This window comes from Mangifera indica, chromosome 2, assembly GCF_011075055.1.
Source record: "Mangifera indica cultivar Alphonso chromosome 2, CATAS_Mindica_2.1, whole genome shotgun sequence".
Lineage (NCBI taxonomy): Eukaryota > Viridiplantae > Streptophyta > Magnoliopsida > Sapindales > Anacardiaceae > Mangifera > Mangifera indica.
The window spans coordinates 13,022,065-13,036,066 of NC_058138.1; the positions used below are offsets into that span (position 1 = coordinate 13,022,065).

The 14,002-nt window shown below is 32.5% G+C and overlaps 1 protein-coding gene across 1 annotated transcript; it reads left to right on the plus strand.

Moving 5' to 3' along the window:
• The first annotated feature begins 4,080 nt into the window (after positions 1-4,080).
• LOC123209821 (beta-glucosidase BoGH3B-like) lies at positions 4,081-8,846 on the plus strand. The gene is made up of 10 exons (XM_044627978.1): positions 4,081-4,230; positions 4,342-4,593; positions 4,674-4,878; positions 5,068-5,158; positions 5,246-5,391; positions 6,757-7,000; positions 7,100-7,204; positions 7,337-7,519; positions 7,605-7,809; positions 8,193-8,846. The coding sequence occupies exons 2-10, from the start codon at positions 4,374-4,376 to the stop codon at positions 8,678-8,680; spliced, it is 1,887 nt and encodes a 628-aa protein (XP_044483913.1). The 5' UTR covers positions 4,081-4,230; positions 4,342-4,373; the 3' UTR covers positions 8,681-8,846.
• Positions 8,847-14,002: the final 5,156 nt, after the last annotated feature.

Here is a 14,002-nt window from a genome sequence, read left to right on the forward strand (position 1 = left end):
ACCCTACCTACATAATCATACAGAAAACACATGAGTGGATTCGCACTTAGTAAATAACAAAAGTAATATATGTAGTGGTGTTACTTCCTTCTTAAGAAAATTCACGGATATATTGTCCAGCATCTTATATGTTCATCTAGATTATCACAACGCCTAGCACTATATCCTTATAACGGGATGTCATCCCAAATGACTAACCCTTACAATATACATCAACATCTCAAACATTATCTCAGAGCTTATGACATCTTGAATTGAAAGTCATTCTTATGTGTCATTCATACATATGAAAGTCGGATTTGGGCTATTGACACAATATTACTCATATGGTGGGCCCCTGGACCTTTCCCATCTTCGCACAAGAATCCCAAATGCTAAAACACCTATCGTCGGTGTAGAATCACATAGATTTATTAGCTTTATTGCGTTCACTGTCACTTTACACACTGTTTAGTGGCCTGTAACATTACTGTACACCATCTCAAACTTTTTGAGCCATCGTCCAAGTAATCAAGCACACCTTTATGAATTTCCATTTCTGATAACTTTTATTAGTGTTTTATTGTTAACTTTCTTCCATTAATAACCCTCAGAGGGGTAGGTTTGTCATTTCTCTAATCTGTATATTCATAGTAAAGCTTCATACATTCTGAAACCCTTTCAAGGGATTACATTTCCAAATTTCCCTAAAACTACATGAGCATGTATTACCCAATCTACACTGCTTGAGACAAAAACACATAGGAGTGTATCCTTGGTGCAAGACACACGACCGTGTGTCCTATACCACATGGGCGTGTGTCCATTCCCAATTCTAGACTTATGTATACACAACTTACATTGGTGAGTATTCCTAAATACACACAGACATGTGTCGCTAAAATTTTAAAATTTCTAACATTCTAATTCAAGTCTCTTGCATCTTTCCACACATCCAAATACAACCAAAATTCTTCTCAAAGTACATACTTCATAACCAATACCCTACCATACAGTGCTATTTCACACTATACACATGAATCAATTATTTAAACAATATCCACTTGGCACACACATACCAAATATGTTTATCCCATTCTACACCACACAACAAAAGCTCGTTCATCTATATACCAATTTCAGTGAGTTTTCTATCATTCTACCAAACCAAACAATCTAGTAACATTAAATTAAAAAACCATACACAAAGAAAATCATTACTGAACTTAGGTAAAAAATTTTAACTACGAATAGACCACAATCATGTAAAAACTCAGTCAATCCCTACTTCTAATATATATATATAAAACTAACCTAAGCCATCAAGTGTCATGTTTTTATTCAATTCGAAACCATCAGTAACACCCAATCCATAAACATCACAAGGAGTTATACTACTGACCTTAATAAAACAATGACACTAGTCTTTTTGTGGCTCAAACGACTCCCAAAAGCTTTTCTCCTAGTGAAATATGACTCTAGCACTTTGCAATCCTCCCTCCTCTCTTGTTTGGTTGAAAAGATTTTAAGAAAAAATGAGAGCTGCCTCTTCTACTACCATTTTTATTTTCAGATTAAATATACTTACACGCTCATGTATGCTAAACACACATGCGTGTACGCCGGTTATCAAACATTAAAACCACATCATGAGATTCTCGCAGAACATATCCTTATCCAAGAAATCAAAATCTGTTGGCTAGACACAATCATGTATCCTGCTTACACAGGCGTGTATACTAACCAAAATTAACCAAAACACACTATATGCAAAAAGACTATTTTGCCATCTCTACCACATCATACATAGGGCGTGTAGCCTCTCATACACAGTCGTGCTTGCTACAAATCACATAAAAGCTTCTCCAGCACAACCTCACACGGGAAAAATACTAAAATGACCAAAATAACCTTAAATATACCTACGGATGTTACAATGTCACAATCCTCGTTAACAAATATAAGAATGGAAAAAAAAAGGTATACGAATTATACGGGTATAATATGACTAATAATGAAAAATATGTTTGTAAAAAAAAAACCCCTAAGGTTTACATACGAGAAAAGTATGAAACATATATATACGAGTTTAATATAACGTATCGTCAATAATACATTTCTAAAAATACGACAATATCATAATAATTTTAGTACTTTCATGAATCTTCTATTGAAAATTAATATAACAATTCAAATATAAAATATTTAATTAACTATTAAACCTAATATAAATTTTTTTTGTAGAATAAGTAACGTACTAGTGACTCTTAGATTTCAAACTTTAGATCAGAGTGAATTTTTATACAAGCCACAAGAGAGAAAAACGTAAAATTAGCGCTGAGAATTAAAAAAAGAAATGTTGTTAAATTTTTTTTAAATGATAGTAATATTTTTTTAAATAATTGAACATAGAAGAGAAAATTTTGTACTTTAAATTTAGCCAAAAATTCAAAAAAAGGGTAAACATAAAATATGACATATAATTCATATTTAATACAAAAAAAAGTATAAAATACATGTTAAATATATTTTAAATTAAAAAATTCTTTAAATGTGTTTAATAAATAAATAATACAAAAACATAAATAATACACAAATAATATATATATTTACCAAGTTGGACACAATTGCCCAAGTGTACTTGTATCAGAGATCCCACCCTCTAACCGATGATCCTATTAATTATATCTGTGAGTTAAAATTGTTGAATTTATTGGTTAATCAGCTGCTAGGGGATCCCACCCTCTGCGCAATGATCCTATCATTTCTGTCCGGTCTAAATCCTCGACATACATTTACTTTATGAAGGAAATTTGGCAACAATTTGACAACCACTTGGACGCACGCAGAAAACTATAGCAATTTCGCATCTTTATTGCCATAAATGACGCCTTAAAATTGAATTTCATTCATTTACAAGTCAAAAGTAAATCTAGTGCTATCATTGTCCTCCTTTATTTTACCCATAAATGTAATACATTGTAAATATTTGAGATAATATATTATTTTATAATTGAATAATTTTTAAATAATAATAAAATAATATTCAGTCATATAATAATATAATATTTAAATAAAAAAATTATGTATATTTATTTTAGATACACAGATGGAGATGGATATATATTTAATATATACCATTAAGTGATTGATGATTTTGAATTAAGAATAAAATAATATTAAATCATATAATAATATATCACATATATACTTTTTTATAGATATAAAAATAAATACACATAATATTACTTATATTTAAACATCTAATTAAATAGTCAAAACTGAGAATATATAAGATTGCTTTTATGTCAAATGACTTAATCATACCTAACAATGATTATTGATTTCACTCAATATGTGCAATAACCCACCTTTCATTTGTTCAAAGCACAATGATACCATTATTTGAACTTGGCTTGAACCCGCCTTAGGCCACAATGAGTATTCATCAAACTCGAGCGAGGTCCCGATTTGACTCAATATTTGTAATAACCCACCTTTCACTCAAAATATATACACATATATATAACATTACTCTTATGCCATATGCCTTAATCATACCTAACAAGGATTATTGCTCATATGCCAAATGCCTTAATCATAACTTTTTAAAATCAGCGGATTTATTAGTTTTTAAAATTAAAAAAAAATATATATATATTTTTAATATTATTATCAAAATAACAATTTTACCCTCAATACATTTTTAACTAAATTTGATTTATATGTAGATATTTAAATTTTTGAAAGTTAAATAATAATACTTTAAATTATCACTATACTTTAGGTGAAAACGAGTCTTTTAGCCTTTATTTTTTTAATAATTAAAAATAAACAAGAAATTGACAACTCAGGATTAAGTTTGACTTAGTTTGATTTTAAATTTTCATTTCGAACCCAGATATCGAGCTTTGATCTCAATCATTCTCTGAGTTATACAAATTTGTAACTCATCTAACTCGAGCTCGTCATGACATAACCCACCTTTCATTTGTTCAGGGCACAATGAAACCATTAATTGAACTTGGCTTGACCATATAACCCTGGTTTTACTGTAATGTTTCCTTTAATAATACTTTCCCATCCTCAAAGCTTTTTTTTAATAAATAATACTTACCAAATCTGAAAACTTTTCTATAAATAATTCCCAGGAGCATCCTTGTCGTTTGGGTTCTCACGCTCACTCTCGCCCTCGCTCTTCTCTTTTTCTTCCTATTTCCAATTTCACCTTCTCACGTCACTGCTCAAAATGTAAGTTCGCTTCACATTTGCATTGTATTTCTTCTGTTTTCCTTTGTTTCGTTTTCACTTGTTTTTGGGTTTAACTTTTTTTTTTTTCTCTGCTTGTGTTTGAATCTGTAGATACCGAGAAAGACAGAGGTTTGAGTCCAAAGATGGGGAAATATTCAACACCATTGTTGGGTTTTATGCTTTTATGCTGTCTTTCATTTGTTACCGAAGCCAAATACTTGAAATACAAGGACCCCAAACAGCCACTGGGCGCTAGGATAAGAGACTTGATGAGCAGAATGACTCTTGCTGAAAAAATCGGTCAAATGGTACAGATCGAGCGCAGTGTTGCAACCGCAGATGTCATGAAAAAGTACTACATTGGTATGAAATCTACGATATTTTCGATAATCTTTAGCAATGAATGTGTGTTCATTAAATAATGTAAATGGGGTCTTGTGCAGGGAGTGTGTTGAGTGGCGGGGGAAGTGTACCAGCTGAAAAAGCTACTGCGGAGACTTGGGTGAACATGGTGAATGATTTACAGAAAGGGTCCCTATCAACTCGTCTTGGGATCCCCATGATTTACGGGATTGATGCTGTTCATGGTCACAACAATGTCTACAATGCTACCATTTTCCCTCATAATGTTGGACTTGGAGTTACCAGGTAAGTCTATTTTACTTTAAAGCAAAAGTTTTCTATTAATCATTGTTTGATTGTTTTACGAGGCAAGAAAATGTGTTAAATACCAAAAATGGCACTGAATGACAAATGAATTTCAGAGAATTGTGCTGGAAGTTTTCATTTCATTTCATATTACTGCGTGCATACTAAAAGTTGTTATATCTCAATCAGGGACCCTCAACTTATCAAGAAAATTGGAGATGCAACTGCTCTTGAAGTTAGAGCTACAGGAATCCCTTATGCTTTTGCTCCATGTATCGCGGTAACTAAAAATGATGATGAGCTGTATTGAATGATATTGCATAAAGTTTCAAATCTTGTGTGCTATTAACCGTGTTTGCTTTCACAGGTTTGCAGAGATCCGAGATGGGGTCGTTGCTATGAAAGCTACAGTGAAGATCATAAGATTGTTCAAGCAATGACAGAAATTATACCTGGTTTACAAGGAGATCTTCCTGCAAATTCTAAAAAGGGTGTTCCCTTTGTTTCTGGAAAGTAAGTTCCCCTTTTATTCTAAATATTTATCTCTCTTGTCTACTTTGGTAATTTGTAGCTTGGGATAGAACTTATCTTTTTGTTTTGCGTACTGTGAACCGATTTTGATACTTCTTCATTCTTATTGAGTTTTAGTGCCCATTCGATGGTTATGCTTTTACATAAGCTTTACACAGATGAGAAGATTTTTTTTTTTTGGGGGGCATCTTTACTGGTTTCATTCAAGTGGCAGGTTTCATGGTGGCCGATTTCTTTCTTAAATATCTACATGTGAATAGCTTGGTCCCCAAGCCCCATACTACATTCAAACTTCATCTTTCAAAAAGTAGTTTGGACTGCATCATCCATTTATCATCCTAACACCTCTCATTCTAAGATGATGTAACTATATAACTGCTTTGGTTACTTTTGGGCAGTCTGACAAGGTTGGCATTAATGCATTAACCGGTGGGCCATGTTGTCCCCTTGATAAAAAGCAGAAATTGAAGGGTAGTAGCAAGTCCCCAACTCTGTTGCTCATAAAAGCTTATAGTACAACGACTTGCCAATGTCAGCCTAAAAATATCGGAACAACATTATCAGATTCAACTGAATGATCCAACATCAATGGTTATCTTTTAAAATTGCATTGCTCTTCCACATATATCTTTTGAGAAAATATGCCAGTGGCATCAATGTGTGATGGGAGTCTCAGTAATTAGCAGGTCAAATGTAATAAATCTATTATGCCAGTCTACACCGCCTAAACATGATCAAGTTTTCCTAGATCACCATTTAATATATTAATCTGAATTCATTTTACAGTGAGTATCTTTGATAAAGTGATTTTAGCTATCTGAATGCAATCAATTTTTATGGAAGATGGCTTCAAATTTGTTCTCCTTTTCAAGATCAATATTTCATTAGTTGTCAATAGTTGGTGTACCTTTGACCTGTACCACCAATAATAAACACTCTGTCCAATCAGCATGATGAAACATTCTTGGTACCTCTTACCAGATCAGTTTTATACCAAGTAGAAAATGGATTGTTATACTTTTCTTCCATTCTCAATCTTTTAATTGGATATAGATTAGTTATGCAAGTTACTTATGAAGGAGGCAGCTCTTGTCAAGCTTGGAAATTTGGATAATTTGCTCCTCATGTTCTTGTTTTATTTATTTACTTTTTTATGGATAAATTGGCTTCAATATAAGCAAGAAAACTTTTTGTTGGCTGGATATGTCTTCCTTTTGTGTGAAATATCTATACATATTAGGAGGCTGCATCTGATTAAATTCTAAAAGTATGATGTAAATCAAGTTTATGAAGCCTTTCATGGAGGGCCTTACCAAATTTTCTCAATTAATTGATTACTTTGGTTAGGAAAAAAGTTGCAGCCTGTGCCAAGCACTATGTGGGAGATGGTGGCACGACAAAGGGCATCAATGAGAACAACACTGTGATTGATTATCATGGATTACTTAGCATCCACATGCCGGCATACCATAATTCTATCAGCAAGGGTGTTGCAACAGTAATGATTTCGTACTCAAGCTGGAATGGAAAGAAGATGCATGCCAACCATGATCTTATCACTGGATTCCTCAAGAACAAGCTCAAGTTCAGGGTAATGGCACTTATTTGAATTTTCTAATATGTCTCAAGTTTTGCATATTAAATGAAACAATAGAGGTGTTATAGTTTGTGTCTTCTGGATATATTTCAGGGCTTCGTCATATCAGATTGGCAGGGTATTGACAGAATTACTTCTCCTCCCAATGCTAACTATTCGTATTCTGTTCAAGCTGGAGTTAGTGCTGGAATTGACATGGTTAGTGGAAACCAAATCCACGAAGTGTATTCAATCAGTTGACTACTGTTTACTTTATTGCTTCCTCTAAGCTCATGCATGAGATTTTTATAATTATTTTTCCCTCTTTTCTAATGAATCCCTGTTTTGCAGATCATGGTACCCTATAAGTTCACAGAGTTCATTGATGATCTAACCTATCAGGTAAAGAATAACATCATCCCCATGAGCAGAATTGATGACGCTGTTCAGAGAATATTGAGGGTTAAATTTGTCATGGGACTCTTTGAGGATCCGCTGGCAGATCTCAGTCTGACCAATCAACTTGGGAGTCAGGTAAATTATAAATGGCCATAATTCATTTGCTTTTGTTGGTTTGTGATTATATGCCTGAGCTAATCCGATGATTTGATTTGGACAGCAACATAGAGAATTAGCAAGGGAAGCAGTAAGGAAATCACTCGTGCTACTAAAGAATGGTGAATCTGCAGATAAGACTTTGCTTCCACTTCCCAAAAAGGCAGAAAAGATATTGGTTGCAGGAAGTCATGCTGACAACTTGGGCTATCAATGTGGTGGCTGGACAATTACATGGCAGGGTCTTGGTGGCAATAATCTCACAACTGGTATGGCTTTCAGTTGCCCAGACGCATAGGCTTATGATTTGTAATATATCCTAGAGAAGTAAATGATTAAAGGAAATTGAAGTTTTGTGCATTAATTGAAGATTTTTCAATAATTTTATTCACCCATGAGCGCCGTTGATGCAGACAATAGCTTAGTTGTGATATATGTGAAAACATTATTTTGAAATGTTGATTTGTACTGGAAACAGGAAATGGTAGTTACAGCTAAAAATTTGCTTCTATCCTGCTATTTGTTTCAGTTCAAGTGAAAGGAAAAATCAAAATCTAAATGTGTATACAAATGAAGAAGTGTTGTAAAAGATTATTGCGCTGTCTTAATCTAGAGTGATATATCATTTGACAATTACTATGTGCATGAACAGGTACCACCATCCTAAATGCTGTGAAAAATACTGTTGATTCAACTACCAAAGTTGTCTACAACGAGAATCCAGATTCAAACTTTGTAAAGTCCAACGACTTCTCCTATGCTATTGTTGTCGTTGGTGAGCATCCATATGCAGAAACATTTGGTGATAGCTTAAATCTGACCATTTCTGAACCTGGTCCAAGCACCATAGGAAATGTGTGTGGAGCTGTCAAATGTGTTGTTGTCATCATATCTGGCCGTCCTGTTGTTATCCAGCCCTACCTAGCACAAATGGACGCACTTGTGGCTGCATGGCTTCCGGGAACTGAAGGCCAAGGTGTTGCTGATGTTCTGTTTGGTGACTATGGATTCACTGGCAAGCTTGCACGTACATGGTTCAAGACAGTCGATCAACTTCCGATGAATGTTGGAGATGCACATTATGATCCTTTGTTTCCATTTGAGTTTGGTCTGATGACTGAACCTACCAAGGATAACTAGAATCCGTTCAGCAGTGAGCAGTCATCATTTTCTTATTCTTCTTTGTCAAAACATTCAAGGGTATTTTTTTGAGATGTATCATTCTTGAGAATTCATGTGATTTAGACACAGTTTGGGTTGTAAGACAGCTGAGTACCTGATGAAATGATTGAAAAATCTCCAAAAAGCCTGCAATGTTGTGTCAGTTGCTTAGAGTTATATGAGATTTGTTAAGAAATTAGTGAAACAAGAAATGCTTTTGGTACCCACTTGGAATATTTCGTTTGAAAAATTAATAATTCAGACTTGCCATACATTAAATGTTTGATGATGGCTTATTAATCTTAACAATTCCAATGTGTAATCCATATCCAATATGGGATGGGAACAACTGATAGATAACCATTATGTTCCTTTCTTCCGTTCAAGAATTGACCTGGCATGAGTTCCCTTAGGATGTCTTTGAAACTTTTAAAATTTTAAAATATCCCCAATAATTTCAAGATTATAGTTACAATATTAAAGAATCAATCAAAATGTAATATTTTGAAATGGAATAAAGTTTTAATATGAAGTTTAAGTAATCAAATTTTAAACTAACATAGATATATTATTAATTTGATATTTATATTAAATATTAATGATAGTTTTGTAATATCAATGAAAGGGCAACAATTATTTCCAGTAAAATCAAATAAATTTACTGGCAAAATTGGATGACAATTAAAAATTTAATTTTTGTTAAAACTCAGAGGGTGTGACTGCTATTTTGGGGGGGAACAAGGTTTGGCCTTTATTTTATTATTTTCAGGCCAAAGGACTATTTTCCATCCAAACTATGTTGAATTCTCAAAGTTCTCTCTATTAACTTTGAAAATCCTATTTACTCACCCTTGACCGATTAAATTTAACGGAACTTTAACCCCTAAAAATTTAATCTCATTTTCCCCCCTAAAAGTTTAAAAATTAACATTTTATCCCCTAAGTCAAGTTTGAAAAGATCATATTTCCCCCCTAGGGTTTAGCTTCAAAACCTGTTCATTTTCTCTGACGCCATTGCCAGAGCCGAGAGACATCATCTGGGAAGACGATTTCTCTTCCCAGACGATGTCTCTCAGCGTCGGATGAGTTAGAGTGGAGTTGAGGTGGGCCGTTGGAGGAAGGGAAACCTTCGGGAGGGAGAGACGACTGGCGATGGCGTTAGAGAAAGTGAATGGGCTTTGAAACTAAACCCTAGGGGAGCGATGTGATTTTTACAAACTTGGTTTAGGGGAGAAAAGTTAGTTTTTAAATTTAGGGGGGGAAATGAAATCATTTTTAAGTTTATTTTTAATATTAAATATAAAATGATGATTTTACCCTTAAAATTAACAGATTTAAACTGTCATGGGTGGGTAAATGAGATTTTCAAAATTAACGGAGGGAACTTTGAGAATTCAGCATAGTTTAGGTGGGAAATAGTCCTTTGGCCTTATTTTTATTCAATTAAGTTTGATTGTTTAGAGGGCAATTGGGTGCATACGATCAAAGAAGACAGATGTTTTACATTAATTTCAACCGCTGTTGCATGTGTGCTCCAACAAATACATATGCTACATCGTTAAATCATGTAGCACATTTGACATTACAACTATTAAGGGAAGGTTCGGTTTGGTAATTTTTTATTAAAAAATAAAAAAATTATCATAAAGGTAGAATTTTTAGAAAATTATAAAAAATTCTCGTATATTATTATATTTAATAAAATTTGATAAAAATTAGTAATTATAAATAATTATTGTATTTAGTTAAAAATAATAAAAATAACATTAAGATATTATTTTATTTCAATATTATTGAATATAATTATTCTAAAATATTTTTCATGTTAAATGAAGATATTTTTATCCTAAAAAATTAATAAATAAGGATATAATTATAACCAAATTAAAATTATTTTTATAATTTTTTAATTTTTTTTATTATTTGATAAATTAATTAAAAAAATATCAATAATAAAATATAAATTAATAAAGTACTGTTTTTAATATCAAAGAAGTTATTTGTGTTTGGCAAATTGAATTGCATCATCACAACTATATATATAGATAGGCCAAAAACTTATTCCCACCCAAGGTTTAGCCTGTTACTATACTTCCACCTGTTAAAGTTTGAAAATTTAAATACTCATCCATTAACTATTAAAATTAAAAAAAAAAATGTTAGTATTAAAGTTATAATTGTTATTTAACTAATAATATTAAAAAAAAATATTTCATTTTCTCATCTTAATTTTTAAAATTAACAATTTCTTTTTAGCTTAATTTTGAAAACTTACCTTTTTCACCCTAGGGTTTCATTTTTTTTCCTTCTTCAACAATCAGAATCCAATTGACAACCTATCTTCTTTCTCTATTAGCGCTCTTTCTCATTTTTGAAGATAGACAAAGATGTTTTTTTGGAAACAACGAAACATGTGTTTAGGGCAAAACTGTATGTGTCTCTCACTCTCGATTTGATATTCTTTGTCTTCATTTTCAAACACCCAAATTAGTCAACAACTCGATCTCCGCTCTTTATGTTTGTTTTTGGATGCCTGAATCAACCAAAAACTCGATCTCAGATGAAGAAGAGAAGAGAACATTTCGTCTTCAGCTTCATTGTCCACACTTTGTCTTTGACACTTGTTGTTCGTGGTAGAGTCTTCAGTCTTTGTTCGAGGTAAAGAAAGAAGATGGGTTGTCGGTAGGGATGGCAATGGGGAGGGGCGGGGAGGGGATATCAATCCCCGTCCCCGTCCCCGTAGGGGATATCAATCCCTGTCCCCGTTACGGGGATAAAAAATAATCCCCGTCCCCTCCCCGCGAAGGAAAATCCCCTCCCCATCCCCTCCCCGTCCCCGCGGGGAAAAATCCCCTCCCCATCCCCGCTCCGTCCCCGCGGGGAAAAATCACCTCCCAATACCCATAAATATAAATTTTAATTCCTTTATGTATTTCAATAAATAAAATAAATCATATTCTCCCAAAATATCACTTGCTACAAGAGCTACAAAATATTCATTATTATTTTAGTTCAAATACAAAGTTTTCATAAAATCTAACAATATGCAATAATCAATCTCTTCATTAGTAGCTCTTCATGTATGTGATTTAGGGTAATTTTATAATAACATTAAATTTAATACTTTTCATTCACTTCAATTGATTTTATCAAGTTTATAATTTGTTTTTTTTTTTTGTGTAAAATCTGGTGGATTGACTAACTAAGTTTTAAAGTTGAAATAAAATTAATTTGGTGTATTTGCATTTTATGATAATGAGATTCTGGAGTTTTTTTAATATGTTGGATTGATAGTTCAGAAATTAGTAAAAGCTGATAATTGATAATTCAAAAATTAGTAAAATTAAAGTTATAGTTTTAATAAATCATAATATAAAAATTTCTAGAATTTAATAGTTTAGAAATTATTATATTAATATATTAGATTTAAGGGGTGGGAAGGGGTGGGGTGGGGTGGGGTGGGGAGGGGATGGGCCGGGCCGGGCCGGGCCGGGGCGGGGAGGGGAGGGGAGGGGAGGGGAGGGGCGGGGCGGGGACATATATATCCCCGTCCCCGACTACGGGGATTTTTTTCATCCCCATCCTCGCCCCTTTCCCCGTTTTTTTCGGGGAATCCCTTCCCCGTTAGGGTCGGGGAGGGTCGGGGCCCTTAAAATCGGGTCTAAATTGTCATCTCTAGTTGTTGGTTAGATTCTAATCGCCGAAAAAGGAAGAAAAGAAAAAAATGAAACCCTAGAGGAAAAAAAATAAGTTTTCAAAATTAAATTAAGAGAAATGGTTAGTTTTTAAAATTAAAGTTGAGAAATGAGATAAAATTTTATTTTATTTTTAATATTTTGATTAAATAAAATATGTGTGTGTATTTAACTAATATTTATGCGTGTGTGTCTATTTAACTGATAATGCTTAATCTGTTCTCAAAGATATTAGGTGGGGGTATTATTCAGTTCATCTCATCTGTATTATTTAGTTTAGATGCTATACACTTTGACTCCCAAATAAAGAAAGTCTTTTTATCTATTTCCGAATTAAAACAGTATGATGGATAAAAAAAAAAATATAATATAATAATTTTAAATTAAAAATAAAATATTATTCAATTATACGATGATATATTATTACGAATTAGTTATAAAATATAAACTTTGATTAGGGCAATATGACTGTATCCTCTTATCTCTTCCAAATGCCATGACTGAGAATGTTATGCCATTTCTTCTATCATCTATTAATACAGTTTTGTTGAATAAATAATGTTAAACACTCTTTAATCTTAGACAATTGGTAACGTTATTTCCCCTTCCCAAGTTAATTATTTGCATGTAATTTCAACATTGAAGTCCTTTACTCTTAAATACGAAGTGAGCTCACCAATATAAAGTCTGGCCAAAGCACTTGTTCCCACCAAAAGTTTATTATATTCTTCAATTGGTAACCCTTAATTATTGAAAACCCAAATGCCTTCTTCTAGGCAGTTAAATTTAATTGAACAAGTTAGTACTGTCTATTCCCCCTTATGTTTAAAAAATCAATAATTTTTCTACAGAATTAAACTTTAAAATATTATATTTTTCTGCTAAAGTTTCTTTATTTTTCTTTTTTGACGTTTTCATTGGCCAACGTCTATCTCTCTCCCCTTTATTTTCCATTTCTAATGCCTTTTCCCTATCTTCATCATCGAACAAAAATGTCATCTTTGTTACCAGATGAAGGTTTCATGTTCATTTGGTGATGAGGAGAAGGACAAGACGCTAGAAATGGGAACAAAAAGGGAAGGAGAGAGAAGTCTACCAATGACAATATCGAAAAAGGGAGAAAAAAAAGAAAAAAAAAACTCTAGAAAAAAAGTACAACATTTTAAAGTTTAATTATCAAGAAAATTATTAGTTTTCTAATCCTAGAGAGAAAATAGTTAATATTTTATTATTTTTAATAAATTGCTAGTTAAATTTACGATTTTACTTTTAAAATTTAACAAATCTAATTAATTTTAATCATTTACAGATAAATATTTGAATTTTCAATAATAAAAAAGTATTAATTTGGTAATACTATAAGCTTCAGGTGAGAATAAGCCCTTTGGCCTATCAAATCAGTACGTACTTGGTGGAATGATAGAAGACTCCAAAATAGTATACATGTAGATTTTGTTCTGAGTTTAAAAAGGATTAATTTGAATATAATTGAACATATTTTTTAATTATAATTAATATTTAAGATTAAATACATAAATAAAATTACTAAAATAAAACGTAGAAACTTATCATTTTGGTCTAATTAGCCCGGGAAATAATTATTCTC